Here is an 18,459-nt window from a genome sequence, read left to right as displayed (position 1 = left end):
TCAAAGATTGGTTCATCTTAAAATGCGTGCTTGCAGGCTATAGCATAGGAATAAGGCCATTTTATTACCAATGGAGCGTTAGAAACCAATAAAGTGCAACTCTGTGATTTAGACACATTTTAGCACCATTAGACGACTTCCTGAGTTCATATCACAAAATAGTGGCTATCTATCTTGTACTGTATTCAAGAAAGCTGATATATTTGCTTTGTGTTACAAATAATATAATGTCCCTTATGGTGTTACAAATGGCATTTTATCTTCTGTCAGTTACCACTATCCACCTAGTGTACTGCTATATAATGTCAAAGTCTGAATAATTAATATGAACCATATATTTTTGTCATGCTCTTTATTATTATATGAACTTCAGTGTCCACAAAGTCCTGTTCCCCCTTGATAAATGCTAATGTAGCTACGTTTGCCGTTACCCCTTGATAAATGCTAATGTAGCTACGTTTCCCGTTACTCCTTGATAAATGCTAATGTAGCTACGTTTCCCGTTACCCCTTGATAAATGCTAATGTAGCTACGTTCCGTTACCCCTTGATAAATGTAATGTAAGTTTCCCGTTACTCCTCATAATGCTAATGAAAGGTTTTCCATTGTTTCAGATTATTTGAATGATGGTTGATACTTCCATTTTATGGTATTGAAGAACGTGTTATTGCAAGTTGTTGGGTGCATGAGAAAGTGATAATGCGCTATGGGGGTTAATAAAGGGCATGGTTGCACAAAACCGTTACGAACTGACAGAAGCTGTGAAACAAGCTTTCACTCAAGTTACACCTGCAATGCTCCGCAAAATGTCGCACAGAATCTAACCGCTTATCACTCTTTGTCATGAGAATCACGGTCGACAGACTGATCCTTTGGACACTTAATGTTTCCTATCTCAAAGAAACTTCTCAAAAGCATTGTTGTTTATGTCATCCAGTTCTTTCCGTATAGTTATTTACAAACGTTTAGTGATTTATGTTACTTATTTTCTGGGGTAACGATTTTGTGGCCACCCTCTAGATGATCAACTCTAGCTCTCAATTTTTCTGATGTTATGTATGTTACAATACCAAATGTCTATGGATACAGTAATATGCATCATTAAATGTTCAACAAGAACTGCATAGCTTTTCATTATTTTATAGAAACTAAGACATCGCAAATATGTACCAGTATTTATTTCTTTGCCTTTTAATTAGTTCGGAACGAAATGCAGTTTTACTTAGTTTGTTAATTACTTATTTATCATATACACATACAAAATCTATAACCGTAAATAGTTACTTAGTGATGGCAAATACCAAGAAACCTCATTCGTAAGGTATTCACGTACGATCGTGTGATGGTTCATTAATGTGTTATAATATACATTGACAGCACAAATGATATTTGTAAATTGCTTTCTCATGACAAACATAAACATAAAAGCTCAAACAATTAAGAAGAATTGCCAGTAATAATACGAAATTATCAGTTTAGAAAAATGCAACAAAAACCGTAACTAGTGATATCCATTATAGTTTGCATTATTTAGCATATTAACCTGGTTCTTCACGCTCTGATGTAATTCACAATATACTAAAGAGAAACAAAAAATATGTTAGTTAAATAATTATGAAATGTTAGCACGCTAAGTTCGTGGCGTTGTAACTTTATGCTCACGTAAGCGACAAGAACTAACAAAGTTATTAGTCGCTAATAATCTCATTTTTTTTTCGGTTATCGTCCATCTTTTGAACTTATGTTACGGTACTCGAATAAACAAAAAGGATTAAAGCTAATTTTCATATTAAATTGGCCCAGTTCTTGTTAACACTACGACAACCTACTAACACTCTAGCTTGTCCAAAGGTATACTAATTAAGCTCAGTTTTGATTAATTTATGAGAAACACGAAAAAATAAATATAATAAAGTGTTGTGATTAGCCAAATGTAGTAATGTCGATATCAGATGCCAGTCAATTATCCATATGATAGATAATGTGTATACGGTACCTAAATTCAACGTACAGATAAAATACCAGAACGAAGTCGTTATTAAGAAATGCTCCAATTTCTATTCTAGTTCATTTGTCTGAGCTCAATAGTCTTCGATACGGGACAAATGTCTCTCACCAGTAGCAAGTATTCAGTGTTTCTTTCAGAAAAAAAATGTGCCGAGGGAGCACTCTTAGTGTTGGGGCACTATAAAACTGCGTATTAACAAAACCTCAGCTATTTCTTACATTTTTCTGAAGTACACGCAATAAGATGTTCAATAGTCACTTGTCTTACAAGGTTGGCGGTGACAGACACAAGGTACCACCTGCTTCAGCACAAGCTCTTGTAGAGCAGCAATATTAAAATATTTATTTATTTATTTATTTATTTATTTATTTATTTATTGTATTCTGAAACTATTTATCTCCCACTGCTGGTACTATTTTAGCACGTATTAATATTACCTCCTCTGAAGAAGGGAACAGTCTCACAGATCAGGGGCACTACTCCTGAAAACATGCCTGAAAGAAACACTGCAAGTATTAAATCCTAAAATATTATTAGTGTTTTAGGAACAAAAATGTTTGATGATGAAATCAATCGATAGGTTTCAGTGGGTAGAATAAAATTATATGAATCGTTGCAAACGTCCATAATTAGTTTTCTAGAAAAATTGAGAGAAACTAATTACTTTTGTAAACCTGGAAATGGATGCTGAAGAATAACCACGACATATATATTAAGGTGAGGCTGATATTGAAACATGCCCTCATATGAAGGTCTTTACTACGATCCTATCAAGACAGCAATATAGGGTAAGTCCGGTGGAGATGAATCCCTTAGGCGACACGAACCAGGGCCATCATTTTTAAACTATACGACAGAGTGCAGCGTGAATATTCTTTGTTCTGGCGAACTAATGCAAGACGCTGTGTATTTTCCTGAAGAAGAAGTCATTATATTTCTTCAGTAGACAAAACTTTTGATTTCAGACAGATCAAAACTTTTTTTTAACACATTTCACTGAAAGCAATATTTAACATTCTTCATGTAGATTTCTTCAGTTTTGTATTTGCTAGCGCATTTCATCATAAAAGAACGTATGTTAATGAGAACAATGAAGTTTCTCGCGTTCAAAACCTACAACAAGTAAACTCCCCTTGTTATATCTCCTTCTTAGGGTAGGTGAACCACTGCCATTCTGGGAGAGATAGATTCATATAGGAAATATGAGAATGATTGTGATTTGTATGGCAAAATTTTCAAATATATAGAAAACCAATATATAGTACAAAGTAACTACTGTCACTCATTTTTTTCTTTTTAAAACATTAAACTTATGTATTCTTACTATTTACAAATGTTTCTTTTCTAGATTCCAAATTAAAAGGAAAGTTCATTTTTAAATTAACTATATTTCTTTCTTCGTTTAATCAATATTAGACTATACGAAATCAACTTTAGATTTCAGTGAAAACTTGATACCTCTAAAAATATTTACTTTATTAATATAACGAATTTAAAGACAAGACCGTTCCAAAATATCTATTTATTTCTTTATATTTAAGGTTCTGCATATAGTCCATCACTCCGACAATGCATGATTCATCTAACCCATAGTACTACGGGACAGATGGCCAATTAGTCATTTTTTCAAGCTTAAATTTCGGGGAGATGTTTTTTTATTCTAAAAACCTTTAATTATGGTTAGAGAAAGCCCTTTCTTCGATTTCGTGCAGAAAAACATGCTCTAGATGCAATATTATTCGAGCTATTCGAGAGAGGAAAAAAGTGGTCCATCTCTACTAGACTTACTATACAGTATGGTTATTGAATTATAGCCCAAAGTTATCATGAACTCTTAAACTTTAATTTATGTTTAACTAAAATACTTTTCAGAGATAAGACATGTATCAGTCGCTGGATAATATCATGTTTAACAAAATGGCAGAATTAGCTTAAGCGATTACAGAAAACGGCTTCTTGTTATTTATTTCCATTTCTGCTCTATGATCTGACTGCTGTGATTTTTTCACTTTGAGATTTCATCACTAATAAAATTTATGTAACGTCGTTCTCACCTAATATCTATAACCCGAAGAATCAGATTCGAGCGGTTGTAATAGAATAGACCAGGGCAAGGGCGCCCATGTTGTGGTTTCCAGGGGGGCAAGTATAAGCGATATTTCAAATATAGTTTCAAATTTTGATTTAACTATTCTAAAAATTATATTGGGTTTTCGATATTCCGAAGTACAATTTCCTCTAGGGATTCAAACGCCTCACCTTGCCCCCCTGATGGGCGCTCTTGGACCAGGGCCATCATATTGGGCTCTTGGGCTCCAATAGACCCAATTACCCTTCTGACTTTGACATGTGTATACATTTTAATCCGTAAGATAGTAATACGTCCAATGAAAAACCTGAAAATCTACTGATATTTAGGTTCCCCCCTTCCCGCCAAAACAAAATCTGAAATGATGATGCTGGTTGACATGTATCGCGAGGTTAAGGAGTGCATATTGAGGACTTGTAGCTGAAACTTAGTATTTTTTTCTTTTTTTTTCTTATGTTTCAATACTTTACCCATTTTAACACAACATGCGAATCAAAACAGAGATCATTTGTGCTAGGCCTGGATTAGAACAAAGAAGTATGTAAGAAGAATGAAGATGAGTAAGAAGATAAATAATAAAAGCATTTAAATATTGTACGCGCCTTTGGCGTGGGAAACCCGGGTTCGATTCCACGTTAATCAGTAGATCCACGTCTCATATAGCCTCGCTGCTGAAAGGGACGTTAAACTCAAAATCAACTCAACTCTAGGAAGATATAATTAGCAAAAGGTATGACATATGTTTCTATTCACCTCATTTAGACAGATAAGGTTTCGCAGGTTATTAGTTATTTGGTTGAATTGGAGTTAGCATCTTGTTAACGTTGAAGCTATATGAGACGTGGATCTACAGATTAATATGAGATTCGAAACCACATGATCTTCCCGGGGCTCCAGTGCCGAAGGTGCGTACGCCAAACATTTAATTAAAATGCTGTAATGTTAGGATTTTTGGTAGGCATATGGTTAACCGTTTTCAAAAATATAATGCATAAATTACCCCTGTACACGCTCGATCTTTTATACATTTAAGGTGAGTACGCTGCACTATAAAAATGAACGCTGTATACTCTTGAATACTACTCATTATACATTTCATTTACCCATAAGAGAATTCAAAGCTCCACAAGCGAATTATATAATGGAATGTCTAATCTGACTTATATACATTCAACCAATTAACTTCATACAATTTTATCTCACTCTTCAATTTGAGATCAACATTTGTAATGAGTCGTTGTTCTACAACCAAGGCATATGAATGTTATGTAAGTGGGGGTTCTGTTCAAGACGTTTATTTTGATAAGTTTCAATTTCAATAATAATAATAAAACAAATAATATTACATTCCTCCTTCTTCGGCACAAAAGACCAGGGTTCAACTATTGGCAGGAGATCATGTTCGAATCCTACTTCAATTTGTAGGTTCACATCTCATGTAGCTTTGTATATTCGAAACCAAATGTACTGTGATTATAATCATCTTAACAATATTACCTTTCATAATCTGTTCACTGACGCGTTCCTTCCACAGAATTTAGCAACTCTATTATGAACTAGGTAACATTGCTTTAGCTTTTCACACTCAAATATAAGTACGTGATTGTATAGGGGCTTCAGCAAGCTATCCTTAAATTTGGAAATAATCTTTTAAATTTCACCATTTCAGAGCGTTTATTTGTGCCTATACGAGGGCTATTGAAAAAAATGTGAAAACTACAACTAAAAGTGGCGCTAGTGTTCCCCTACTATAAAATTCAAGAGAATAGACGTTTCTAGGTTTTACGTGTCTTGATCCATTGAAGTTCCAGTGAGGAGTTCTAAATTTCAATAACCTCCACCAACCAGGAATGGCAACATGATTAAAATATGTTCATTTTTTAGGTTTTTCACTTAGTTACTAAATCATAAAGGGGGCTATTAGTCTCGCTGCTGACGTTCTCATTAAATTTTAACCTATAAACTACGGGATATTTTGTTTTCAAAATACCCTGTTTCTTGTCTTAACTACGGATATTTCGATTTCGAAATGGTACTACAATAACTTTTGTAAGACTGGCAGTTTTATGTATCTTCGATAAATAGGAGTGAAGTAATGGACTTCTTTGTAAACGCTTACAGAGCTCCGTAGTTTAAAGGTTAAATCCTCTGTAGTTTAAAGGTTAATCAACAAAACAATCTTAGTTACTAGCTTTTTCTTAAAAAAAAAAGAAAAGAAACTAACTGTTCATTCTGACCCGCCTAAGTTCAATTATGTAGTTCTGTTATGATCTTGACCGTGAGCATATCTGCTATATGGAGAGGAGTGAAATGAAGTTGTATAGAATCTGGTTTAAAATTCTCAAGTTCAAGATGGATATAACATCGTTTCGAAAAATTGTACACATAAAGAGATTTTTTTCTTAAAGACTATCTATGAGCGTAATATGTCTGATATATGCGTAATTTTCCTATGGTTTTCTGGATATCGCATTGAACGTAAAATTTTGACAACATGAACGTTTGATTTTGGCTGATGTGTTTGCATTTGTGAATTATAAACGTAGTGCTTAAACAACGCGGAGGTAACATTGTTACATGTAGTAAAATAAATGAAAATAACATTTTGTAGTGATTTTTTAAAAGAAAACTAGCAACATATCTTTTTTTGGTAACAGTTTAACATTTGCTCAGAAATTTAATGATTTAGTAATTCTATTACTTTGTGACCTCTCAAAAATATATCTTCAACAACTTTCCTCCTGCAAAAAAACAAGAAGATGAAGAATTGAAATGTTAGGAGGTTGGACGTTACCGTTAGAAATATGTGTGTCACTGTTAGGAAAAGAGTAAACAATATGTTACTTAACTCGTTATTTATTTACACATAAATGTATATATACTTAAGCTATTTGTTCCAGTAGAATAAATAAATTATCTGTTATTACTGGCAATGAACGATATATCTCTTTAATGCTATGAAAATTCAATTTCCTCGAAAACTCGCATGAAAATTTCCTCTCAAGCATGACATTTTGTTAAGCTTGATGTGACTCATGAGATCTCATTGTAGACAGTATTATAAAGAAATAAAGAAGCTTAAGAGTGAACCATAATTCTGGTCAATATCTCCTGTAGCATATTGTGTAGTATCGTAATGAAAGGCTAGATGAGTCTATGCAGTAGTATACATTAATATTAATCTTAATTAGTGACATGATCATCGTACTGCGTTATTTTATAGCTTGCAAAAAGTAGCTTTGTCCTCTAAAACATTTCATATGATTTACAATTACACATATCGTTTCGTTTACTTTACTGAAATCTATCGATTGGTATGTTAGTCCAGTCATTATAGGTTCAAGAATGAATGTGTAAAGAAATGAGAAAACAAATGAGTTTGTAGAAACATTCTGCAAAACTCTCTGGTTCAAAGGATACAAATTCCTCAAAAAGAAAAGTTGTACTTAAACCGCCATCTTGGAACATGGCTGATCTTTGGATGGTTTTGAAGGAAATCGGAGGTTTGGGTTCAGACAGATATAGCAAGCACACTAGCTGGCCAATTGGTACACATTATACCTCCTTAGATTTACAATAAAATAAGCTTTCAGACTTGTATAGTATAAATAAAATTATTTGTGGTTTATAATAATAAGAAGTAATGGCGGAAAATGTTTAAGATTTTAGGCCTAAAATTCCCTTTCTTCGACATTTTTGGCTATAACGTAACATGTTACACGTTATTCAAATGGAAACAAAGAGAATAATAATTTGCAGTTTTTATAATTGTGCTTATTTGAAACAGTTATACAACTATACAAGAGCGTTCGGAAATAGAATACTTTCACTAATCTACTTGTAGTTGAAATATATGGTATATGGTCTTTAAATCACAATAAAACAGACATTGAATCGGTTTACGTTTATTGCTCATAGTGTTTAATATAGTGAAGCAAGCGAGTGAATTTTCGGAAACTTTACTCTATAAATTCTCTTGTTGAATTATTACTGTTATAGAAAGGCGGCACTGTATGGAAATACTTTCAAATTATTCTAAATATGCACTGATCGACGTTAAATATGATTTGATCATGTCAGTCTAACAAAAATAAGGTGATCAAAGTGGTCGAGCAGTCACAGTACTATATTATAAGAAAAAGAAAATGAAATGGGAGTCAAGATGGCTTTAGGTCGTATTTGATTTTTATTTTAAAAATTTATAACGCTTTCTCCTACTATAAAACAAAAGTAAGTAGTTTTATAGTATTACAAATTTTTATACAACCAATCTTGATTGCACGAAATGCTATCGAGTAAGTTATGACCAATGATTTGTTTGTATCATTAGTTAGCCCATGAATTTTCTAGTCTTTCATTAAACTGTGTTCGAAATCACCATCGAAGATTTCCCTTCTGTTGAACTGTGTTCAGAACACTGTAGTGCAGAAGATTTCAGGGACTAGATAAAAAATTGTCATTGTTTTGCTGTTTAACAATATAGTAATAGTTAACCAAGCTGTTAGCAGGTTACGAAAGTATCGTGAGTATAGTAGTCAGAGTGGTACTTTACATAGGATAGAGTTCGCTACGCTCGTACTAGACAAGATATCGAAAACTATGTTTATATTATTGATGGTGGTATGGCTCGACCTGGCACTTCCGACAGTATTTTCAGAAACTACATTCTTACATAAAATTACATTATGGGTGACATATACCATCGTGTTTGATGGATATCTAACCAATCTCACCACAAATAATTGTGAATAGCAAGGAGCTTCCTAAGAGAACATCTACTAACATATGTATAAATTCAAACTCTTTCCTAACAAGTACACAGACTGATTTCCTTGCGAACAACAAAAACAAAAAGCAATTCCTTGTTGTTCTATCAAGTCGTTTTTGATAATATCTCATTGTCACAGATAAAGCAAACACTGGGTTGAATGTCGGTCTAGTTTGTTAAGATATTGATTTGCTTGTTCTCATTCCAAAGTCATTTCTGTCTGATAAAGTATGTTTCTTCAGACAAATTTCAAAGCATAGAAAAGAGATATTGATCAACACTCCAGATCAAGAGGCTCTTCTGGTTGATATATGGTTGCTTTCTGCTCATTCTGTTTCTGTATGTAATAGCTAATCAGGCCTCTATATCCAAGGCAAATTCATCGTGTTTGATGGATATCTAACCAATCTCACCATAAATAGTTATGAACAACAAAGAAGACTTGCTAAGAAAAATATACTAACGTATGTATAAATTCAACCTCTTCTTAACGAGTATACAGACTGATTTCCTTGCGAAGAACAGCAACAAGAAGCAATTTATAGTTGTTCTATCAAGTCACTTCCGAGAACAGTCTCATTGTCTTATTTGTCTCAAATGAAGAAAACACTGGGCAAAATGTCGTTGTGGTAGATCAGGATATTGATCTGCTTGTTTTCATTCCAAAATCGTTTCTGTGTGACAAAATATATTTCTTTAGACAAATTTCAAAGCATGAAAAAGAGACATTAACCAACATTAGAGACCAAAGGCTCTTCTTGTCGAGATATATGATGATCTTTGCTCATGCTGTTTGTGTATGTGATAGTTAATCAGGCCTCTATATCCAAGGCAAAATAGAACCTCCAAGCATTCTTCAGTAACATTCTAAACCTCCGCTGACTGGAAAGGTTTTCAATTTGTCTTCGGCTTCAAAAGAAGAAATTGCTTCAACACGAGAACAATATCTACTTCATTTATATGGATCTAAGAAGAGCGGGAACCTCGATGGCTTTATGTATTCTAGATAGTAATTTCATTACAAGACAGCATGTATGTCGATTCATTGAACTTACAATCCTTCCTTCGACCAGTGATTTGGCCTCACATCACTCATACAAAGTCTATTTCAAAAGCCTGTTTGGATGCAGAATATACTGGACCCAATATTACGGTGACGAATGACCAAGAACATTTTTCTAGTTCTTGTGATTTCTTTAAAACAAGAAAAGAAAACCTCATACTTGCTTGACTAGAGTGATAAAATTATATTTAATATCTATCGGTGTATAGTTAGAATCATTTGAAATTGTTCTCTTAAGGTGTTGCCTTTCTATAACAACAATAATTCAAAACGATAGATTTTTCTAGTGAAGTTTTCAAAAATTTCCTCCATTGCTTCTCGATATTAAACATTATAAATAACATCTGTGCTACAGTTCAATGCCTGTGGAATAATGAAAATTAATCTATTTGAGAACGATCTTGAATAGATCAATAGTTCAGAAAACCACAATTATAAGAACTACAAATTATAATTTGCTTTGTTTACATTGGAATGAAGTGTAACTTACAGAAATATTAAATATACTATATTAGTGCAGGTTTACAATTTTTTCCGGGTTTGGTTTCCATGCATTGTTACCACATTACAGACGAAAAGAAAGTCAAAAAAGAGAATTTTGGGCGTTAAATCTTAAACATTTTCCACCATTATTTCCCTTTACTAGATACTACAAACAATTACTAAACATCACATGGCAGCCTATTTTTGTATAAATCCAAAGAAATATAATTAGTACAAATTGCCCAATTAGAATGCCTGCTATATCTGTTCAAACAAAAACCGGTGACTTCTTCCAAAAACTGTCTAGAGAACAGCCATGGTACAAAATAGTGTCTTATGCACAATTTTTATTTTTGGGGAATTTATATAATTTTAATGAGAAAGCTCTATAGAATGTTCCCTTGCTTGTATGTACTCATAAGAAAATGGACAACGATTTTATCTGGAAATTTGCAAGTATTGAATACTGAAAATACTTACCAACATATATATTTCTTCCTAGCACCGCTGACGTTAAGGTTGAAAGAATTGTTGAATATAGCCACCACACCTAATGTTAAGAAGACAAAAAGAAAATATAATAAAACTAGAATGCACACATAAAAGTATGTTAAACTTATAAATAAAGAATTGCATACCAATTGTCTATGTCTTCTGACGCTAGAATTGGCAATATTTTGTATTAATTTTGCGAATAATAGAGTACCTTCTATTTTTGGATCAAATGATCCAATATATTTCAATCAAAAATTTTCTTGTACGCCTTATATCTGGAGAACTATTTAGACTATCATTAATTCACTGTGATATGGTTATCCCGTACAATATACGAAAACTAGAGTTTGGGGCCGTTCAAAAATTTTGTGGCCTCTAATCCAAGATCCAATACCAATCAAAAATTTTCTTGTACGCCTTATATCTGGTGAACAGCATATAGTGTAGCCAAACCCAAACTATCACTTAACTCAGTAGGATGTATTTGTTTCGTAGAAAATACGAAAACTTGGTTTAGGGGCCGTTCAAAAATTTTGTGACCTTTGATACAAAAACTGATTATTAACTAAGATTGCAATATTTTGATACATTTTTTGGATGATTTCTAAAATTCTTAGGCAAGATTGTAATCTTTTGATCCATTTTTGATCATTTCTAAAATTCTTGGCAAGATTGTAATCTTTTGATCCATTTTTGGATCATTCCTAAAATTCTTAGACAAGATCGCAATCTTTTGATCCATTTTTGGATCATTCCTAAAATTCTTAGCCAAGATCGCAATCTTTTGATTCATTATTTAGATCATTCCTAAAGTTCTTGTTTGCTTTGCACTTCAAAAGGTTTACATCAGGTATTTGACACGTTTTAATAATTTTTAAAAGAAAAATCTAAATTAATTCATTTCTCAATATATTGTTTACATTTACTCTGTTAGCGCATACTCTTCCATTTTACAAAATATGAAAAGTACCTTTCATAAAAATAGAATTTTAAACAAGTTCATTTTTCAGTGGCTCTTTAACGAAATAGGTAATACCGCTTTGTTTGTTTGTTTAAATTTAGTGTATCTTTACAGCACAGAGTCTATGTGAGATGTGGACTCACAACTTGAGATGGAATCCAAACCACTGTAATGTGTTAATTTTTTAAGGCTCTTTTATCGGGAAATGAACCGGAGACTACATGCATCACAGGTGCATACGTTAGCCACTAAACTAATGAGGAGGACTCTCATAATAAAGTGTGTTTATTGTATTTAATCATCAATACGGAAGGGTATGGTGACTTAGTGGTAGAATTCTCACCTCTGGTACGTGGTTTCCCTAGTTCGATTCCCAACCTAGTAAATTTATGGTAACATCACGTCTGTGGGTTTTGTCGGAGTACTCTTGTTTCCTTCCACATTATATTACCGTCAATTCTTCCATCATCATTCACTTGCCTTAATCATCCGTCTCCCTTAGCTTTAGGGGCATAATCACTGAATGTTAAAAATTTCATTTAATTTCTTTTTCATAAAAAATACACCGGAAATGAAAAACCAAGTTTAATGGAGAAGAGATAAAATAATTTTATTATTTAGGTATAGGTTTCTGGAACCTATACCTAAGGTATAGGAGATAGGATAAGCTTTATGATTTCTTTCCAGAAATTTTGGTTGGTAGAGAGCTGAAATCAACAGGTAAGGGACATACATCGAGCCACTATTTGCTCAAGAATGTGCCTTGCACAAAAATTGGCATGTAATCGTAATTTAATTTACCTTAGCTACTGTCGCGAAAGAATTGGCTAAAGCTGCCTTTTCCCGGAAGAATGCTGGTACAGAATATGTGGTAATCCAGACACATATGGAAGAATTCAAATGTGAAGGTACAGTTAAAGCTTCATGATTTTTGTCTATTATATGTGATCTGATATGTATGCGTTAACTATTTGAAGGCGTTTCTTGAACATGCACCTATTTTTGTCTAAAGTCATAAGGTATTGCTATAGGCTTTAACAGAATAGTAATGTGACAGTTCAGTGGCGAACAAATATGTTTCTAAATATATTAATATATACATAGAAATTTAAACAACATTAAAAATTAAATCATTAGTAGTTCTATGTCCCACATTATTTTTTGTAGGCTAAAGGATACGAATAGATAATGAAAAGTGTTTTTTTTTTAAATCAAACAATTGGTTTAATGAAAATGTACGAGGAAACGGGAGAACTCCGAGAAAACTCTTGAGCTAAAATATCTTCCACCACAAACTCACATGATCTGAGATAAACTAACAACGCCTTACATCAGAAATGACCAATTACATTATTATAAATATACATATATTAGAAAGTATAAATTAGTGATTTGTCATTTTTTTTATTTCTATGTTTCATATACGAAACTGATTATTTATTTTCAAATATATTAAACGTTACCTATAAAACAAAACTAGAAAAGACAACAAGTAATATAAAATGCCTAGATTTGTGTAAAACTTGAATAAGCGATTCTTATGTTTAAGACAAAAGCAAAAATATCTTCGTACGTAGGACTAGATAAAAAGTCAATGGTAAAATATAAAATGGTAAAATATACTTTTCATAGGTAAACGGAAATTTTCCTAAGAGATAAAAGCTATTACAACACGTCTGGGCTCACGTACAGTTTAGCAGAGAAAATATTCGAAATTATATCTCTTCCTTATTTGAAGTCATATTCCTTCCCCAGTGTTGTCTCAATTTACCTGATCATGCAAACTATTCTATTGAGTAGTACCCACGAATGTTCAAATTTCATACAATTTAACCGACTTAAGCACCCTCCCGGTCAAAAACGACCCACTTACGTATTTTTTTGTTGTTAGAGCTTATATAGTTGCCGCCCCCCCTGGGTCGTTTTCGACCCAGTATCTTAATTAGCCAATGGGAGATCAGTAAAAGGAAATAACACTAAATTCACCGAGAATAGGTCGAAAACTATCTATTTCTCAAAATACAAAACAAGAAAGATAAGAACATATACCTAGGAATATGTTAACATGAAACAGAAGCACAGTGCATAGGAAATCATTGCATGCAGTATGTCTCATTATTATCCTGTGCTGTCTGTATTCATCTGGTCTTGCAGGACATTTGTATAGAGTACTGTCCACAGATGTCCAAATTGCATGTAATTTAATGTGAGAATGTAGTTAGTGAAGGAAAACCTTAACAGGAGTTCCTCTTATTGCAATAGAGAAACGCTTTCCTGTCTTTTAATTTCTGTACAACTAGGCACAAATAAAAAAAAAAAACTAAAATGTTTAAATTGTTTTGATAATATATAAATGACGGCAATTTCCCAAGTTTCGCTTCTCAATAAACGAAATGGTGATGATTTCAGAAAGTAGATATTAATTAAATTTGTATCACATACATAATTTTTGTCTTCCATTAAATTTCAATTTTACAAAATCCCAAAGATATTGTATATCGGAAGCTCTCAATGAACCTCATTCAATGTTAACCAAACTTGGTATGGTGGTAGAGATTATCAAACTTAGTAAGCATAAATATGAATTATACCCTATTATGGTGTACAGTCTTATGATTCCCGAGTTCCTAATTGGACTTAGTCATGTTTTTGACGTGACCTTAAGGCCATGGATGCCGGTAATCATGTTTTTGAAGTGACGAACTTAAGGCCACAGATGTCGGTATAATGCTTTTGAGATGACGAGCTTAAGGTCGTACATTCCGGTAATCATGTTTTTAACGTGACGAGTTTAGAGCCGTAAAATGCCGGTAATCATATTTTTGACGTGACGAGCTTAAAGCCGTGGATGCCGGTAATCATAATTTCGGCGTGACGAGCTTAAAGCTGTAGATGCCAGTAATCATGTTTTTGACGTGACGAACTTAAGGTCATAGATGCCGGTATAATGCTTTCGAGATGACGGGCTTAAGGTCGTACATTCCGGTAATCATATTTTTAACGTGACGAGCTTAGAGTCGTGGATGCCGGTAATCATATTTTCGGCGTGACGAGCTTAAAGCCGTGGATGCCGGTAATCATATTTTTGACGTGACGCGTTTAAGGCCGTGGATGCCGGTAATCATGTTTCTGAAGTGACGAGCTTAAAGCCGTAGATGCCAGAAATTATGTTTTTGACGTGACGAGTCTAAGGCAGTAGATGCTTGTAATAATGTTTTTGATGTGATGAGCTTTCGGCCGTAGATGCCAGTAATAATGTTTTTTTACGTGATGGCCTTATGGCGATATGTGCCGTTGATGTCCAGAAACATGTAAAATAAATAAATAAAATCGTAGAACGCTTAGAATGATTTCTCAAAGGTGCCAGCCCTGTCCTATGACATATCCTCCTTAATTGTCGTAGCGACGTTATCCTCGAAAAGAAGATTTATTTCTAAGCTTATTTAATGGTTCTCATTTGTGTATCCCCGAGGACTTCCTTATCGTGTGTGTTGTTATAGTATAAAGTATCGACTTTCTACACAAAGTTTAGTTGTTAAATGATATAATTCTGTGAACACATTTTTAAGTAGATTACTTAAAATTTCAGTAATGAACTTTCCTTGATGCTCGCCCCATGTGAGTATGTGTTTTTTTAATATTATATTTTACTGTCGTTCACATTTTAATAATTTATCAAACAGGAAAGCATATAAAATGCAGGAAAGCCACTTACGCTTGATCGGTTGCAGTTGAAAGTTACATTGATGAAAAATCAACAGTTTTTACAAACTTTCTAAGGTTTTACTTTATATATTCACGTACAGTAACTTGATACATTTTCGTTTAATTGTTGTCAATCTGATTTTTACAATCAGCCACAATGACAGTATACGTGATAGAATAGACCTCAATTGACATTGAGCAAGCTTGGCATGAAAGTTGACCTTGACCTGCTTAGTACAAATGTGAAATATTTTCCTGTGCTGTAGGGCCTAGATTCCAAAATTATTGGCCATCAACGTTTTGTATTGTACTTAATCAAATTTAAAAATACGGTAAATAAATAATTGTTATTTAACAGAAGAATTGGAGGAAAACACATGAAACGTAATTTTTAAAATTTAATTTGAGGCTACCTAATTTGTTCAGCATTCAGTAAGTATAATGAATATTTACGTCTAAGTTTTGCTAAAATCAATGAAGAACGATTTACTTTGCAGCCTAGAAACTCTTTACTGATTCAAGGCATAAATGTGGTGCTATACTGTGTAAACAAATAGTTAGTAAACGATTTTGTGATAGATTCTGAATGTGGAACATAATTGGAGGTCTTGGCTCAGGATTGGGAGGCAATCCTTGAATTACTTGGAGTCAGATGTAGTAAGCCACTGACCACTGTGTTAGGACCTATTGTACTGAAAACAAATCGTATAACTAAAAACCACGAGAGTTTCCATAAACCCTTTCAATGTATTCTTAAAAAGAACAAAAAGAAACTCGTATTTGATAAACCTCTACCTTACCTCTACACATAGAAAGTATTTTCTTTAAAACGAGGTTTCAAATTTTTTCATTCATGAAGAAAATATTGCTCACATAGAAGGAAAATGTACTTAAGCCTCCTTAGTATGCGTACCTCCGTCACTTTGGTCTACTTTATTTCATTGGCTTATATGAGAAAGTATGTTGCTTTTTCTCTTTGAAATGTGCGTGGTTAGATTTGAGTTCAGTGTCCCTTTTAGCAACGCGGTTATATGAGATGTGGACCTGCATCTTAACGTCGAACACTAAGCACATGAGCTCTCACTAGGAAGAAAATGGGTGTACAATTAAACGGATTGATTTCATAGATTACTTCTTCAGAGGAGAATTTAAATAGATTCGATGTTTTAATTTATCTTGAATTTTAGTTTTAAGAAAATCAAGTCTAATTTTATTAATCTTTAAATGACATATAATACAAGTTTATTTTTAAAAAGGAATAGAAATTTTGAGTGGATTTAACTCCTTATCATTTATTTTATATCAGTAATAAAAATGCATTTTCTATTAATGATAACCTATTAGTGATATATGACATTATCCATGGCTACAATAATAATAATAATAATAATAATAATAATAATAATAATAATAATAATAATAATAATAATAATAATAATAATAAAATCGACATGCAACTATTAGGAAGGAGAATTGTGTATAAAAATATGTTGTACCACACGACTCAACGTATAAATTCGGGATTCAAACAAATTGTGCAGAATATTTTAGAATGCTCGGCATTTACTCTCGGCATTTTAAATTTTCGTTGCAACGAAAATCCTGACTTATTTCGGGATTTTAAGTTAAGAGAGAAAAGAAGTAGATCAATTCAAGTTACAATTCACATTGATTTAAAAGAAAGAAAGAAAAAATAATAATACATTCATTCCTTAATTTTACGGATCTGGGTTAAACGGACTTCAGAAGCAAGGAACAAAATCTAGAGTAGCCGATTTAGTCTGAGAGCTCTGATTTTAAACTAAAAAATTGAATTTTCTGTGTACCGGGTATAGCGTACATTTACTGTGTACCGGGTATTTTACAGTATCAAAGAGGATAGTCTATTTTATTAAAAGTACAGTGCTATTATTTCCCTCTTTCTTTCATAATGTATTTGTGCATACTAGCCACTGCTAACATAGTAATAGAAATTACAGACAATCTGCAACATCTGACCCCTATCAAACCCCCTTTTTAGTCCGTTAGAACGAGAGATGAATATACTTCTTCATATGAATCACCGGTTAGAAAATCAAGATGGCGCAGGAAATTAACTTTTTCGAATTTGCTAAGACTTTAGCTTATTTTGTAAGAAAGAACTTCGTAAGAGATGTATCCTTTCGTAGACTACATCATTAGCAAGTCTATTTTATTCATCTTAGTGTGAAAGAATTCGTTATAAATGTACACTAGTAAAACATCTTATGAATAAATTAAATGTTGAAAGATATAATAAAAAGATCATTTATAGCGCTAAAATAAATTAACGATTAAATAATTTACATCCCAAAACAGGATAAAAAGTACTTACATGATACATTTTGGTGGCACTTTTTGATTGAAAAACAAAATTCGCTTAAACACACATGTATGCACAAAACAGTATAGTAGTAACTTCTTTAGAAGGAAGCTGAACAGTGACGGCCGTACACTTGTTACAGTACATTTTACATTATATATATGATGACCTCAAAATCCCCTCAACGATAGAAGCAATGCAACTGAAGTCACGTTAGGTCAGCGTCGCATAGAGAAAGTGATGGAGGAATCCCATACTAAGTATATATCCAGCGTCTTTTCCTGGTGCTTGGCTTAAGAAGCAGAGCGCGTCTCTATACCTTTAACTGTCAGCGTTTTTTAACGGATGTTTCGGGTGGTTAGCAAACTGTGCCGTCCAACACACATGCGATGCAATTAGCTTCAACCTTCATGATTTTATAGGGCGGCTCAACCTAAGAAAGCAAACATCATAAACATCTGAAGAAATTGGGAAGGACTCCCTTGTCCCACGAAAAAAACAGATTTCAAGATTTATTCAATACACAGACTGTCTCGTAATTTCTAG

At 33.1% G+C, this 18,459-nt stretch overlaps 1 protein-coding gene across 1 annotated transcript in view; it reads right to left on the bottom strand.

The window, feature by feature from the left end:
* Positions 1-18,220, bottom strand: part of LOC145662969 (uncharacterized) — a 28,553-nt gene extending 10,333 nt beyond the window's left edge. Inside the window, exons 1-2 of the mRNA XM_081729051.1 lie at positions 17,926-18,220; positions 10,892-10,961 (exon numbers count right to left, since the gene is read on the bottom strand). Of these exons, the coding sequence (XP_081585177.1) occupies positions 10,892-10,961; positions 17,926-17,934 (79 nt within the window). The 5' untranslated portion in view covers positions 17,935-18,220. The remainder of the gene's footprint in view (positions 1-10,891; positions 10,962-17,925) is intronic.
* Positions 18,221-18,459: the final 239 nt, after the last annotated feature.

Source organism: Thermobia domestica, chromosome 10 (assembly GCF_964235325.1).
Source record: "Thermobia domestica chromosome 10, izTheDome1.hap1.1, whole genome shotgun sequence".
Classification (NCBI taxonomy): Eukaryota; Metazoa; Arthropoda; class Insecta; order Zygentoma; family Lepismatidae; genus Thermobia; species Thermobia domestica.
This window is presented reverse-complemented; position numbering and strand designations above follow the sequence as displayed.